The sequence below is a fragment of the Onychomys torridus genome, chromosome 21 (genome assembly GCF_903995425.1).
Source record: "Onychomys torridus chromosome 21, mOncTor1.1, whole genome shotgun sequence".
Classification (NCBI taxonomy): Eukaryota; Metazoa; Chordata; class Mammalia; order Rodentia; family Cricetidae; genus Onychomys; species Onychomys torridus.
In genome coordinates, this window is record NC_050463.1 from 19,626,514 (window position 1) to 19,642,865 (window position 16,352).

General features: G+C 45.0%; 1 protein-coding gene across 1 annotated transcript in view; it reads right to left on the bottom strand.

Moving 5' to 3' along the window:
• Plekhh2 (pleckstrin homology, MyTH4 and FERM domain containing H2) overlaps window positions 1-11,433 on the bottom strand; it is a 102,293-nt gene extending 90,860 nt beyond the window's left edge. Inside the window, exons 1-2 of the mRNA XM_036170899.1 lie at window positions 11,187-11,433; window positions 2,115-2,244 (exon numbers count right to left, since the gene is read on the bottom strand). Of these exons, the coding sequence (XP_036026792.1) occupies window positions 2,115-2,237 (123 nt within the window). The 5' untranslated portion in view covers window positions 2,238-2,244; window positions 11,187-11,433. The remainder of the gene's footprint in view (window positions 1-2,114; window positions 2,245-11,186) is intronic.
• Window positions 11,434-16,352: the final 4,919 nt, after the last annotated feature.

A 16,352-nucleotide genomic window follows, 5' to 3' on the forward strand; every position in this document is an offset into this window, starting at 1 on the left:
TGAACAAATAGGCCACTTTAATATTGAGAACTCATTCCACAGAGCCTGGCACCGGCTCATCTGTGAAGCAGCTGACCAGGGTCACTTTAGTCTCTCCACTTAAAAGAACCTAAGGATGGGATATTATGAGGGCTCACACAAAATGATGTTCTACTGGATTTTATTAGGACACTTCAAAGGGATTCTTGGCCAACAGGAAAGAAAGATGTAAGGCTTTTATGGAGAAGTGGCACATGTACCTGTTTCTATCCCCAAAGAATGTGAACTAGCCTTTAAAACAACACCTGTAAATTCTTTTTGTCAGTTACCAGGGGTATCACTCATCTGTCTGTCTAGATAACACTTTCTAGAAATATGAGAACCTCGTGTTGATTTTATATTCTCTAGCACATACAATAGAAAAAGCAAAAAGAATTACATACTATTGCTCATTTAACTCAATATTCAAAATACTGTTGGCACACGTCTTAGTTAAGTTTCAGTTGCCATGACAAAACACCATGGCCAGAAAGCAAGCTGGGAAGGAAGGAATTAATTTGCCTTACACTTCCGCATCGCTGTCCATCACTGAAGGAACTCAAGACAGGCACTCACACAGGGCAGGATCCTGGAGGCAGGAGCTGAGGCAGAGGCCATGGAGGGGTGCTGCTGACTGGCTTGTTTCTCCATGGCTTGCTCAGCCTGCTTTCTTGTAGAACCCAGGACCATCAGCACAAGGATTGATTGCACCACCAATCACGGGCTGGGCACTGCCCCATTGATCACTAAATGAGAAAATGCCTTATAGCTGAATCTCATTTCCTCAGCTGAGGCTCCTTCCTCTCCTGGCTCTAGCTTGTGTCAAGCTGAACTGTTTTATCTTTTCATATGAAATTTTTGTGTTTTACATTTGCAACATACTTCAGTTTGAACTAGCCTAGTCGAATGTAGCAGGTAGGTATCCGTGCCGATTTGTTTTGTCAACTTGGCACAAACCTAGACATGTCTGAGAAGAGGGAATCTGCAGTGAGGCATTGTCTCCAGCAGACTGGCCTGTGGGCATGTCTGTGGGGGGCATTTTCACGCTTTTTGATTAGTGTAGGGGCTGAAGGTAATGGTGGGCGCTGCCACCCTGGGCAGGTAGTCCTGGGAAAGGTAGCTGACTGACCATGAGCCTGAGAGCAAACCTCTAAGTGTGGCATTCTTCTATGGTTCCTGCCTCCGCTTCTGCTGGAGTTCCTGCCCTGACTTCCCTCAGCCGTGGACTGGGACCCAAGCCAAATAAACCCTTTCCTCCCCAAGTTCCTTTTGGTCATGGTATTCATCATAATATTAGAAAGAAAACTAATAGATATCATATCAGACGGCAAAGTCCAGAATCCAAGTGCCCAGGAATCAGAGACAAGGGATGTTTTGTTTACAGAGGTAACTGTGATATATAGACATATAGATTTATAGATGTAGATATATATACAATTCCTGTGACAAAATTCTAATACATTACTAGAACTATCAATAGCAGATGAACTATACTGAATTCAATTCTAGCCCAAATGATCATTTTGGAGCATATAATCAGTAGAAATTCTAAGCAGGTAGGTACATACTTTCAAATATATTATAAACACATTTAACTATCAGTAGAGAGTTCTTCTATAATTACTTGAAAGTGATTTTTTTTGTTTGTTTTATTTTATTGAGACAGGGTCTTGCTGTGTAATTCAGGCTGGCTTTAAGTTTGTGGTCCTCTGGCCTCAGTGCTGGGATTACAAAGTTGTGGCACCACACCTGGCTTAAAATTATATCCTTCAACAGAAAGCAGATGAAAATGCTATTAAATTCCTTTAATAAGTCAAATAAATTATAGCTTTCGCCCTGGAATGAATGAACTCTGTATTCATCAAACATGTAATATTCCCAAACTCCACTAATGCTCACAAATAAAAGCCTTCTTTTGGTCCCATATTTGGTAAAAGAACATGTCAAATATAGCTTCAAATACTTCATAAAAAGAAAGTTAAACGATATTCATTATTTTTGAAATATTTGACTCCCACGAGTAATGGGATCACTTAATATATATGAAAGAGGGGTCCAGCAACTGGTAGTCATGGAAGTATGGGGGAGGAGCTTACTTTCTCTGCTAAGAGCTCGCGGATCTTGCTTGCCTGAACTCGAAATTTCATGAGCTGGGACTCCAGAGCTACGCATCGCTCTTTCCAATCGACTGGTCCTTCTAACTCCGAGAGCTCTGCCATATTTCTTCTAGAAGAGAGAAGAAAGCAAGCGGTCAAACAACACACACGTTGGCATTGGAGGCAATGTAAGAATCGTCTCAATGGACAACCGAATGCCATCCACAGACAAGTTTTAAATTCTAAGATAAGGCCAGCACTTGCCACAGTGTGTAGAACTTAATGACAGACAAGAAACCAGGGCTGGCAGCCGTACCCGGCTGCTTCATTTTCTGTCTCAGTTTACCCATGCTAAAAGAAAGACAGACACTAACCATCACAAGCTTTGTGGACATGCTATGAGGAATAAATGAAATAAGGCTGCTTCCCATAGAACTTTGAACCACACGATAGCACAGCCCGGAGAGACTGTTGTGCTTTTAATTCTTCCCGACAGGTAGGACTTGAAAAGTCTATCCACTCAAAATTCACACTCTCAGATTTACTGACATACCACAATGTGCCAGTAATATGATAAACTAACCGATGGAAATACCGTACCTGTGCTAAAGATTTGCACTAAAACAATGACGTGGTACCACTTTGGATGTGTCTGGTGGACGTCCAGGCTAAGTCTCTCAAGTCAAAAAACCTCTGGCTTATTTAACCAGGAAAGTCACTAGAAGCCTGACAAGTACGTTTTCATTTGGGGTAAGAAGAGAAAACAGATAAAGATGAAATCTGATGTCATCTACAATTTAGTAAATCTGGACTCACTGTTTTCTATGACACTAACTGCCCCTTTGCAGGAGGTTAGGGACACTTCACTGGAGGCTCCAGGCCAGGGAGGCTGTCTTGAAAGTCTACAGGGCTACTTGATTTCAGAAGTATGGCTACTTCTGGCTCTGGGATCCAGGAAAGTAGTTTTAAATGTTTATTAATGTTCTGTTGGCCTATTGTATTCTTGAATGACCTTTGCCACTAATTGATGAAATCGGTGTTAGGAATGGATTTCCCTAAGGAGCCAGACCCTAGTGTAGGAGAACACAAGAGAATAAATTCTCAGAACTCCGAAGTTAACAAATTCTCAGAACTCCGAAGATTTAGCTGTTGACGTGCATAATAGTATTCTTTTGTTGTCTGGGGAAAGGAAGGAAGGAAGAAGGAAGGAAGGAAGGGGAGGGAGGGAGGGAGGGAGGGAGGGAGGGAGGGAGGAAAGAAAGAAAAAGGGAAAAATACAACAAGTTTCCCCAAAAAAATTTCCTGTAATGTATCCTGTTCCTTAAACATAGGCCAGTTTTTAAAAACTGCAAGCTACAAGCTCCCTCCATGATCCTAGCGCTTGGCAGGCTGAGGAAGTAAGAGTATGGACCATTCAAGGCCCTCCTGGACCACATGGAAGTTCCAGGTTCCAGGTCAGCCAAGACTACATATTTAGACTGTCTCAAAAGGAAATAAGCAACCAAGCAAACACTGAGCAAGCTACTAAAGATTCCCTTTCCCTTAAACGCGAAAACACATGTCTTGTGCTTGTGAAAGACAGTTTTCATTTGAAAACTGGAATGTAATTTAGAAATAAATGAATACAAAAGAACTGTTCTCCGAAGGCAGCAGTATTGTGTTACAATCACCCCGAAGCACTGCAAACCTTTCAGACACGCCCACACCCTGGCCAAGACACCAGAAACATTACAGAAGAGCTCGTAAGAATTCTCCTGTTTTTACAGAAGCCTGACCCTACTGATTTCCGGGTTTTGATGTCGCGGGTTTTTTTTTTTAATATTAGCTTATGAACATTTTCATTTACCATATTAATATTTACTATTAGTGTTTCATCTCTGTATCACAAGCTCCGCTCTACTGTTACTTAACCTTTCTTTAGCTTTAGAGGGAATATAGCGAAAGAAAATACAGATAAAATATTTCTTAAATTTTTAAAAACTAATAAAATAGACACTCTTAATTCTTTTTGTTGTTGTTTTGTTTTGTTGCTGTTGTTTTTTGAAGATTGGTTTTCTTTGTAAGAGCTCTGGCTGTCCTTGAACTCACTCTGTAGACCAGGCTGGCCTCGAACTCACGTAGATCTGCCTGCCCCTGCCCGCCAAGTGCTGGGATTAAAGGCTTGAGTCACCACTACTTGACGGCATTCTTAATTCTTAAACCATTCAAACAGCTATGCAGAAAAATATAGGCATTGTCCTATCTCAAGCAATATAATCTATTTCATGTCGGATGAGTTTTTCTCTGAGGTTAGAATAACATTTATGTCCCGGTGTAAAAGGTATTTGCCTTGTTTACCTTGATTGGCTAGGATCTGGACTCTGTATATGGTAAACAAATGCTTTGCCAATAACATACACTCCTAGCCTATAGTTTTAAAAACAGCATAAATAGCTTTCCAACAAATGAAAAAAAAAAAAATCAAGGCAATGTGTCATATGAATAGAACAAAGGATTTTTTTTTAAAAAAAAAGATCATTTTAACAACACAGAAAAAAGTTTGACAAAACGCAACATCTCTACATAAGAAAGGCATTCAACACATCAGCAATGAAAGGGAGTCCTTCACCCTGGTAAGGATAGCTCCAAAAGCTAGCAACACACACACACTCATCGGTGTCTGAATACTTCCCCTCAAAATCAACGAAAGACAAAAGCAAAGATGTCTGCTCTTACTACTTCTGCACTACATTATGAAATGTAGCCAAGGTAAGAATAGAATTAAAAGTTTCTAAATTAAGAAAGGAGCCGGGCGGTGGTGGCGCACGCCTTTAATCCCAGCACTCGGGAGGAAGAGCCAGGCAGATCTTTGTGAGTTCGAGGCCAGCCTGGGCTACCAAGCGAGATCCAGGAAAGGTACAAAGCTACACAGAGAAACCCTGTTTCAAAAAAAAAAAAAAAAATTAAAACTATTTGCAGAAGATATGATCATGTACATAGAAAATTCAAAGTAAAATGCACATGCACACGCGCGCGCGCGCGCGCGCGCGCACACACACACACACACACACACACACACACACACACAACCTATTAGAACTAGTAACTAAGGGTTCAGGAAACAACATCAATATGCAAAAATCAAGTTGTATACACTAGAAGAAAAACCCCAAAGTCAATAAACTATTCCATTTATGACAGCGTGACAATGACTAAAACCCTTAGGAATAAGCTTAACAAAACAAGAACTCGTACTTTGAAAACAACACATCATTGAGGAAAGCCATCAAGCTTGAATAAATGAAGAAATGGCATGTTCATGGACAGCAATCTGATTTTCTTTTTTTCTTGCCGGAAATTGGTAAATTGATCCGAAAATTCTAAGGGACCAAGGATAACCTAACAATCCTGAAAAAGCTTAAGGAGTCACGTATTAAAACTTCAAAGCTCACTACAAAGCTACAGTACCCAAGATAGCTGAGTGGAGAGAGACATCAGCAGAATAAGGTTGAGCCCAGAAATACAACCTCATGTTGACAACCAATTCATTTTTGACCATTTAACAGGGAAGGTAATAGTATTTTCAACAAATGATGGGGTACAAGTGGATATCCATATGCAGAAGGATGAACATAGTACCCTCCCTTAGCCCAGACACACAAGTTAGCATGAGATGTGTCAAAGACCTGAATGTAACCCAAAGCTCTAAAAATCAGAAAACAGATTAAATGAAACCTCATCAAAATTTAAGAATTAAGAGCCCTAAGGCAGTGGTTCTCAACCTTCCTAATGCTGTGACCCTTTAATTCAGTTCCTCATGTTGTGGTGATCCCCAACCATAAAATTATTTCATTGCTTCTTTGTAACTGTAATTTTGCCACTGCTACGAATCGTACTATAAGTATCTGATATGCAGGATATCTGATGTGTGACACCCCACCCCAGAGGGGTCTCAACCCACAGACTGAGACCCACTGTTCTTGTTGTGCTATGAAGAACTTGTAAAAAAAATAGCCTACAAAAAGGCAGGGAAAGATTTGAAAGACTTGTGTCCAAAATGTGTAAATGATTCAAACAACTTGATAAAAAAGACAACCTGCCAGGCTTGATGTATCCCAGCCCCTAGGAGGCAGAGGCAGGAGGATCTCTCTGAGTTTGAGGCCAGCCTTGTCTACAAAGTGAGTTCCAAGACAGCTAGGGCTACATACTGAGAACATCTTGAAAACAAAACAAAAGCCAGGCGGTGGTGGCACACGCCTTTAATCCCAGCACTAGGGAGGCAGAGGCAGGCAGATTACTGTGAGATTGAGGCCAGCCTGGTCTACAAGTTCCAGGACAGGATCCAAAGCTACACAGAGAAACCGTGACTCGAAAGAAAAAAAAAAAAAAATTTAAAAAAAAAAAGAAAAGAAAGAAGAAAAGACAATCTAATTTAGAATTAGGGGCTGAAAAGACAACTTACTCGGCAAAGTGCTGGCCATGTAAGCGTGTGAGAATCCGGTTCAGCCCTCACATGAGAAAATGCTTCCCTCAGATTGTCTGCAGGCAAGTCTGTAGGGTATTTTCTGGATTGCTGGTGGACAGGGGTGGGCCCAAGCCATGGGGTTGGGGCAGGGCCACCCCTGGGGCAAGGGTCCAGAGCTGTATAAGAGACCAGGCTGGGGCAGCTCAGGGGTAACATGCTTCTCTTTTTTTTTTTTAGATGAGGATCGAACCCAGGGCCTTGGGATTGCAAGGCAAGCGCTCTACCACTGAGCTAAATCCCCAACAGGCCGGGCTGTGGTGGCTCATGCCTGTAATCCCAGCACTCAGGAGGCAGAGGCAGGCAGATCTCTGTGAGTTCGAGGCCAGCCTGGTGTACAGAGTGAGTTCCAGGAAAGGCGCAAAGCTACAGAGAAACCCTGTCTGGGGGGGGGGGGGGGGATAGAAACCAGGCTGGGGCCGGGCGGTGGTGGCACATGCCTTTAATCCCAGCACTCAGGAGGCAGAGGCAGGCAGATCTCTGTGAGTTCGAGGCCAGCCTGGGCTACCAAGTGAGTTCCAGGAGAGACACAAAGCTACACAGGGAAACCCTGTCTCGAAAAACTAAAAAAAAAAAAAAAGAAAGAAAGAAAGAAAGAAAAAGAGAAAGAAAGAAAAAAAAAAAAGAAACCAGGCTGGGCAAGTCATGAGGAGCAAGCCGGTAAGCAGAACTCCTCAAGGGTCTCTCCTTCAGTCCTGCCTCCGGGCTCCTGCCTTGGGTTCCTGCCCTGACTTCCCCAAAGATGGAGTGTGTGATCTGAGAGTTGGAAGCTGAACCAAACCCTTTCCTCCCCAAGTTGCTTTTGACCAAGGTGTTTTAACACAGCAATAGAAACAAACCCTAAGACAGAGATTTGTACTAGAGTGTGGACTGTTGCTAAGCCTGACCAGCCCATGTTGTTTTTGAAGGATCAAGGAAGGAGTTTGGAACTTTAGGCTGGAAAAGCCATTGAGCACTCAGAGCTCAGGGGGCTGTTCCAGGGAGCATGGGAGACATGAATGTTAACCGCAGTAAAGACAGTAAAGACCTAGCTTGTGAAGTTCCAGAAGGAAGTTTGCGAGTACCTTAAAGATTCTGTTGGGATCGTTCAATACTTTGGATTAAGAATCTGAGCATCTGGGGCTGAAGAATCAATTATGGTTAAGAAAATACCAGAACCACTAAAGTGAAACCTTCGCTTTACTTGGACAGTCAATGGTGGTTAGCGGGAACTGAGAAATTATCAGTGATTAAGAGACCAGTACCACTGAGGTAAATTTTTCTGGGAATATTTCCTCAAGGCAGCACACAGAAGCTGTGGTCCAGAGAAAGCCAAGGAAGGCTACAGCTCATGTTGGCATCCAAACTTGGTAACTTGTAAGAGTCTCCCAGTTGGTATTGGTTTTTGAAGGCTTGGAGGGGTCATGGAGAACAGCTGACCCTTGGCCCTGGGAGAGGCCAGCAGAGGTCACTGCTGAAGGTAGAAGCCCCAAGCCCCAAGTGTTCGTGGAGACCATTTGAGGCTTGGCACCACAGAGCAGGGTCAGAGTCCCTAGAGAGCCTAGGCTATTGGTGAGGCTGCCTAAGTTGCTGCAGAATAATTGAGATACACCACCACGGAACAGCAGCAGCTGTGGAGTGGAGCTGCCCTCAACCCATGAGACATGCTTCATGTGCCATGAACAGCAGAACCACAGAGGTGGAGCTACTGGAGCCCTTTGGAGGCCAGAAGATCATGTGTGCCACACCTGACGCTGAGCTTTACACAGTTGGCCTTTGGTTTGGTTTGAGTTGAATGTGACTGCTCTAGCAATTCCCTTCTGGAGTAAGACAGTATGTGCTATTTTTTTACAGGTACCCACAGTTAAAAGACTTTTTGTTTTTGGAGAGACTTTGAATATCTTAAAGAGATTTTGGAGTTTTAAGTGTTGACGTTTTTTAAAGACTGTGGGGCTTTTAAAAGTTGGAGTGTTTTATATTGTCATATTAATATTAACGTGGCATCTTGGGGACAACAAGAAAGGAAAGGTTATGGTTTAATAATGATGACAAGTTGACAAGGCGTCAATTGTTTTGGTTGGTTTTTCTTTTGTTTTTTGGTCAAGTTGATGAAAGCTAGAGTTATCTGGAACCTCAATGGAGAAAAATGTCTCCATCCAGACTGCCTGTAGGCAAGCCTGTAAGGCACTGTCTTTATTAATGGTTGACATGAGCAAGAGAGGAAAGGTTGTAGTGTAACAGTGATGTGGTTTGCGTCTGCCTGACAAAAACCCTGTGTGCCCAGCCCTATGGAGCTGTGCCACCTCTGGGCAGTTCCTAAATTGTATAAGAAAGCAGGCTGAGCATGGCATGAGAAAGCCTGTAAGCAGCACCCCTCCATGGTCTCTGCTATAGCTCTTGCCCCCCCCCCCAAGTTCCTGCCCTGCTTGAGTTCCTGCCCAGGCTTATCTTCATGATGGACTATTAACTGTAATCTATAATAAACCCTTTCCTCCCCAAGTTGTTTTTGGTCATAGTAATTATCACAAAAATAGAAAGCTAGCCAGTACAAATGCACACACACACACACACACACACACACACACACACTGGACACATCTCCTAAGAAAATATATAAATGGTCCATAAGCACACAAAAAGTTCTCAGCATCATTAAGTACAAGAAAAAAAATCAAAAAGTGAAATATCAAAATTGTGATGACATTCCACTTCTCCCCAAATTAGCTCAATATAATGAAATGAAAAAGAATGTGGCCGGGCGGTGGTGGCGCACATCTTTAATCCCAGCACTCGGGAGGCAGAGGCAGGCGGATCTCTGTGAGTTCGAGGCCAGCCTGGGCTACAGAGTGAGTTCCAGGAAAGGCTCCAAAGCTACACAGAGAAACCCTGTCTCAAAAAAAGGATGGAAGGAAGGAAGGGAGGGAGAGAGGGAGGGAGGGAGAGAGAGAGGGAGGGAGAGAAGGAAGGAAGGAAGGAAGGAAGGAAGAGGACGTGGACTAATAAGGACTGATGAAACTGTACAGTCATTGGAACCCCTTCATATCGCTGGTACTACAAAAATGTTGTAACTACTTTGTAAATAGTCAAACAATTTCTCATATGTTTAAAGTTATCCTACAGTCCACAACTCCAGGTCACATGTCCTATGAAATGTCCAGAACAGATAAATCAAAAGGACAGAAAACAGGTCAAAGGTTGCCAAGGACTGTGAAGGGATGGCAATGGAGACCGACTACTAAAAGGCCTAGAGTTTTTTAGGGGGGTGATTCTAGAATTAGGTGGTGGTGATAAGTGCACAACCTTGCAAATAAACCCAAATCCCCTGAGCTATACACTTTCAAAGGGTCAGTTTTACGGTTTGTGAATTGTATCTCAATTAAAAGGTTCATACACAAACAGGAAAGAATGGGTATATACTAAGACCACATTTGCAGATTTAACCATTCATTATGAGTAGTTATCCCTGCCAGGAATCTTGCCAGCAACTCAAATAATAGAGAAGGAACTGTTAACCTTAACTAGAAAAAGTATGGTACACACCTCTTACCTAGAACTTTGCTATGATAATGAAATAAGAAAAGTAAAAGTTGAATACATCTATTTTTCTTCAGTTGTAGTAGTTATAGGTACAAAAGCTTTATTATCAAACATGCACTTGGCATGTTCAGTCCCCAATAATTGTCATAATAAAAGCAACTCAAAACTGCAGATTGGTTTTGTGATGGCCCAAGGTCTAGACTCGTGTCCTCTGAAATCCTGTGCCGGGGTAGACAGCAGCTGTCATACGGAAGGACCACCCTGAGTAGCTAAGAACGCTATGTCTGAAGCTTCATCGTCCGTGGGGACAGAACGGGACAGCTTTGGGGGCTATAATCCACTTCTAAAAATGTCCTAAGTTTTGAATTCTGAGGGGATCTACCTTCTCTGCAGGGGGCAGGAAAAAGCCGAGGTTTTCCAAAGACCTCCAGTGACTTAGGAAATAATTTACTGACAAAATAAACTGTTTACAGTTGTGGAGTGAATGCTCTTTTCTCTGAATCGCTGACTTCCTGTTTCTTTTCCAAATCCTTAGTAGGAGGAGGACGTTAAAAGAAGGAGAGAGGGAGAGAGCCAGGGACGGAAGAAGAAGGACACTACTACCTAGGCTCACGGTGATGAAATTTGGAGAAACCCGTAAACCCCTCACAGTTTGGGCTGTGAGCTGTGTCGTTTCCCCGCCTGATGCAGTAAAGCTGTCTTTCTTAACTAGACTGAAGGACTCCTTGTTTAAAGAACCTTACCACCACCTAACCCCACTTGGGCCACGCCTGCCGGTCCTCGGCACTGCCCAGATCACCCGGAGGAGTGTGCTCCTTGCTAGCACACTCCTCCGGGACACACGCATAGTCCTGAGGTCTAGGCTTGCAAAGACTGGAGCCTTCACAAAGAAGCCAGTGACCTGCAGGTAGCCCGGCACCAGGAGAGTTTTTGCAAAACAAAATGTCTCAACTTCTCGGTGGGAGTGTGTGTGTGTGTGTGAGTGTGAGTGTGAATGTGAGTGTGTGTGTGTGTGTGTGTGTGTGTGTGTGTGTGTTCGTTCCTGGGTATGTCACCTTAGGACACCGGCGTCGGGCGGTCAGGCAAGTGGAGGTGTTAAAAACGGAAAGCTGGAGAACTTCGGTCCCCGATGTTCCTTCACAGCCCCGCTCTCCAGAAGCTCAGGCCGAACTACAGCATCGTCGATGGGACCCACGATGCGCGGGGACGCGGGGCTGCCCCGCAGCGCGCCCGCTCGACGACTCCCCGCCGTGCCACAAGCCCCCCGCGGTGCCACCAGCCCGGGCCCGGCTTTTCGAACAGAACGTCACAGGAGCCCGGGGTACGTAGTGCCGCCCCCAGCCGGCTCGCGCTGGCGACTCGGGACCCAGGCCCAGCCGGGGCGCACGGCATCCTGCGTTGCATCCCCGTCCGGCTCCGCGGGTCCCGCCGGCCCCTGCCTCGCCGGCGATCCGGAACGGCGTGGTCCCCGGCGTGAGGGACCCCGGAGGCTCGGTCCCCGAGGGCAGGGTCCCCGAGGCCACCGGATCCCGCGCCCTGCCCACCTGCCTACCTCTGCGGCGGCGCCCGCTGTCCCGGCCTCGGCTGCTACCCGGCTCCGCCGGCTTCTTGGGCTCCCAGCCCGCGCCGGCCACACTCGGAGCCCCGAGCGGCCGGGACGGCGCCGCCTCCTCCGGGATTGGCGGCCGGAGTAGCTAATCGGAGGCCGGAGCCGACCACCTGTCGTCACTGGAGGAGGTGTTTATAACTTTGGCTCCTCCCGGTGCCCCTCTGAGTAAAGAGGTCTAGCCCAAGAGGTGTTTTCCACTGCCTTCCCCATACCTGGACTTCAAGGCCTGTTGTAGCGTTTAGTCACCTCTTTCCCATTCCCTTTGCCTCCATTGTGCCAGTGTACCAACCTCTTGTGTGGTCTCTCGGCCTGAACTCTCTTTTTGCCAACCCTTCCTCTTTCTACCCAGGGACTAGAGTAGGTGTGCAATTTGCCAAAGGCCTTTGCTGTCTTCCTGATGCTTAAATAGTCAAGAACAAATTCCATGTGCAGCCTGCAAAGCCCCCACCTACTTGTGCAAGCTGAGTTTACACAGCTGCTCTTCACACCTCAGGCAACCGACCGTGGTCCACGTCCCCATTCTGAAGACTCCAGCTGGGAAGGATGACAGGCTGTTTCCTGCCCCTCCCTCCTTTAAAAGTCTTGTCTACCCTCTCAGACAGTGTCCTCTTGAAGGTCCCTGTCGCTCCAGGTAGCAGAAACCTCCGCCCTTGTTTTTGCCTACAGCACATCCAGGTTTTGCCGCTCTCGGCGGCGGCGTGCACACGTTTTTCCTGACCTCCCCCTGCTGTGATCATCAGCCAGCGAGCGATGGAAAGCTAAGATCTGCGTTCTTCCTTGCTCCCTTCTCAGCCTATCGTACAAAGCATCTTGCATGAGCACATGAATGATCATCCATCTGGTTGGATTTCACATCCCAACCTGGGGCCTAAAGAGGCCGGTTCTGGGAAGAGGAGGAGAGGGAACAGGAGCGGAGGAAGAAGGGAGGGGTAGATGAGGGACAAATTCTGGATATTAGACCTTCCCCGGGTCACAAAACTAGGTCAGACTAACTACTCTTTGATGCACAGTAAACTAATAGAAGCATCAGACGGCTTTTCCCATTTCAATCTTTTTACAAAAGAAAAAGCCAACCTTATATAGGGGGAACAACAACAACAACAACAACAAAAAAACACTAAAATGATGAAGATTTGCAAAGTTCCTTAGAGGGAAAGCAATAAATGAAAACAAATAAAAGACCAGCAAGAAAGCATCAGGCTTCCATATTTCTTCCAGATGAGCACTAATTTTGGACTGGATCCCAGACAACCCCCACACACATCGAATTCCTTCTGCCTTCTGTGGGAGCTGATGGTGCATATCATATGAAAAATTGTCTCCAAACAGCCTTGGCAAACAAGAAGGCCGGACTGGGCTTATTTTACAGAGCATGCAGGACTTAAATAAACAGAGCTAAAGTAACTTGCATAATTTAACGTAGCAAGTCAGTAGAGACCCAGCAAGAAAAAGATAGCAGATGCCAAAAGAATCACTTCCGGTTGTGAGTCACAAATACTAAATAGACTAAGTGTGCTGAGTGAATAAACTCACTCATAAAAAGCAGCTTTCTAAACACAACTGCCATCCTGGTGAGACTCAGCCAACATTTATTCACAGTCACCTTTTTCTAGAAACATGACAAACCAAATTTGTTTGGCTATGGAGGGGGAAAAAAGTGCAATCGCATCCTGTTTCTGGCTGTGTAAAAAACAAAACAAAAACAAACAAAACAAATCCAAGCCCCATATGATGTAATGGAATATTGTTCAGCCTAAAAAGAAGTGGGAACCTGTTATCTCAGCACTGTGAAGCGGGAGGTAGAAGGATCATTGTCAGCTACGTAATACATCTGAGGCCTGCCTGGGCTACGTGAGACGGACGAGAGAGACAGGGTTTAGGGGGAAGAAATCAAGCTATGCAGCCAGTGAGCCTTTGAAAATACACCGAAAGAAAAAAATCCAATCCAGAATATGAAATGTTATACAAATGCATTAATACAGGATGCTCGGACTGGGTAAGTCCACAGAGATGAAAAGTGGATTAGTGGTAACCTTGGGCTGAGAACGATGTGGGTATTAGTCTAGGGCAGTGGTTCTCAACCTGTGGGTCACAACCCCTTTGGGATCTCCCATCAGACAGTTACACGGTTATGTTGTAACAATGGAATAATTTTATGGTTGAGGTCACCACAACACGAGGAACTGTATTAAGGGTTGCAGCATTAGGGAGGTTAAGAACCACTGGTCTAGGGGAAGGAAGTGTTTTGGAGCAGGGAGTAATGAAAAAAGTGTTTGGGAAAGTGTGATGACTTCATCTCTGACTGCACTAAAAGCCATGAACATGTATCATTTAAATGGATGAGTTGCGTGTTCTATGAATTCCATCTCAAAGGTATTTTTAGGGGCTGGAGAGACGTCTTAATGGTAAAGTGCCTGCCACAGAAGCAGGAGTGCCTGGATTTGGATCCCAGCAGGCATGGAAAAGCTGGACAGGGTGGTGCTCGTCTATAACCCAAGCTCCAGGGGCATGAGGCACATTCCCTGCAGCTCATTGGCTGGCCAGCCTAGCCGAATCAGTGAGCTCCAGGTCCAGTGAAAGAGTGTCTCAAAAGATAAGGTGGAGCTGGCCGGTGTGGTGCACGCCTTTAATCCCAGCACTCAGGAGGCAGAGGCAGGAGGATATCTGAGTTTGAGGCCAGTCTGGTCTACAGAATGAGTTCCAGGACAGCCAGGACTGCTTCACAGAGAAACTCTGTCCTGAAAAACAAAAACAAACAAAAAAGGTAAGGTGGAAAGTAGTCAAGAAAGATACTTGATTTCCATCTCTGGCTTCTACACACAAATGTATATATACATTTGCACATGCACCCACAGGCACACATGCATACATCACACACACACACACACACACACACACACACACACACACACACACCATTGTAAAGAAAGCTTGAATTTTACATTTTTATATTCTGTATCAAGTAAAAGAAGATAGGAAGTCCCTGATCAGTCCTCTTAAATGCTCATGGCGATGTGTACTGTATTCACTCATTTGCCTCAGTAGTTACATTCTGTTTTCTGTGGCACGGTGACAGGAGAGCAGAAACACTGGTTTTCATCTTAGTGTATACCCAGGGTGAGTACCACTGGGCCTGGCACATAGCAGATACACCATAAATGTTTATCGAATGATAGACAAAGATGGCAAAGGATGAGTTTTACTGGATATTTGTGATATTCCAGGTCCTATGTTAAGTTATGAGGATCACAAAAGTGAATAAAACCACATTGGTCTAGATCCTCTGTCTTCATGGAGTTCCAGTCCAGGGAGAAAGCTGTGTGTTCACTGAACACATACACCATCAGGTGCTGTGAAGGATGTGCCCATAGTATTTCACAGGTGGATGATAAGCAGGAGATGTTTCGGGCTCAGAAGTCAAGGCCTTTCTGAGATCAGGTCTGAGAAAATTAACCAGGAGCATTCAGGTAGGAAGGGCATTGTGAGTTTCAAGAATAGCAGGTACCAGGACTTGTGGTGTCGAGGAGACTGATGTATCAGGGGGACTGGATGATGGCTGTGGAAACAGGAGCATGGTATGAGGAGAATAGCAGGATGAGCCTGGAAGGAAAGGCCCCAGTCCAAGATGTGAAGAAAGGGCTTCTCACCCTGGAACCGGATTCAGGTTAAAACGTAGATTCAGGATCAATGGTCGGGGTGAGGACTAACAAGCCCTCGGGATGCGCATTGTATGGGAATGTCATAACTACATTATAGCTATACCACTGCGTCTTAAATCATGGGCTACACCCCCACATGGGGTCATATGTAGCTAAATGAGGAGGTTGAGAAAAAATTGGCAGTAGCAAAAGATTTCTGAAAGTGTAGCATCCAAAAATTCAATCAAGGTCGAAAGCAGAAGGAATGTGAGGTGCTTCTGGAAGCACATGCCTGGGTAGCATTTCCAAACTTCACTGCAGCTTTGGTTCCTGACCACACAATACATGTGCTTGACAGTACATGTGCCACCTTGCCATGTAGCATGCGTGAATGCTGCCTCAAACCCTTGTCTTGAGTCCAGAATAGTGTGTGTTATGAACTGTCTTAAAAAAAAAAAAAAAAAAAAAAGACTCAGCCGGGTAGTGGTGGCACACGCCTTTAATCTCAGCACTCAGGAGGTGGAGGCAGGAGGATCTCTGTGAGTTGGAGGCTAGCCTGGTCTACAGAGAGAGTTCCGGCATAGCCCGGGCTACACAGAGAAACCCAGTCTCAAAAAACAAACAAAAAACAAGTGTCTCTGGGAACAAGGGGATGTACAAGTAACTTGGTCCTCCCCATGGGGTGGCCAAGGCAGACAGCTTGTTTGGTGCATGTCTTACTCCATTCTGAACTGTGACAAAATATCTGCCTATGCATGATGTAAACATTACTGATGTTACTGAAGAAAAGAGATTACTGTTCCCTTTATCAAAATGCGGCAGATGACATCACAGTGGGAGTGTGTGAGGGAGGAAGAAATTACACAGGACAGAAAGCATGAGATCAGGGAAATGTCAAACTCCTTTTTAAAAAGACTCAAGGGAACTAAGGTACACCTGACAAACCTGCCCTCTCATGAGACAGTACAAATTCA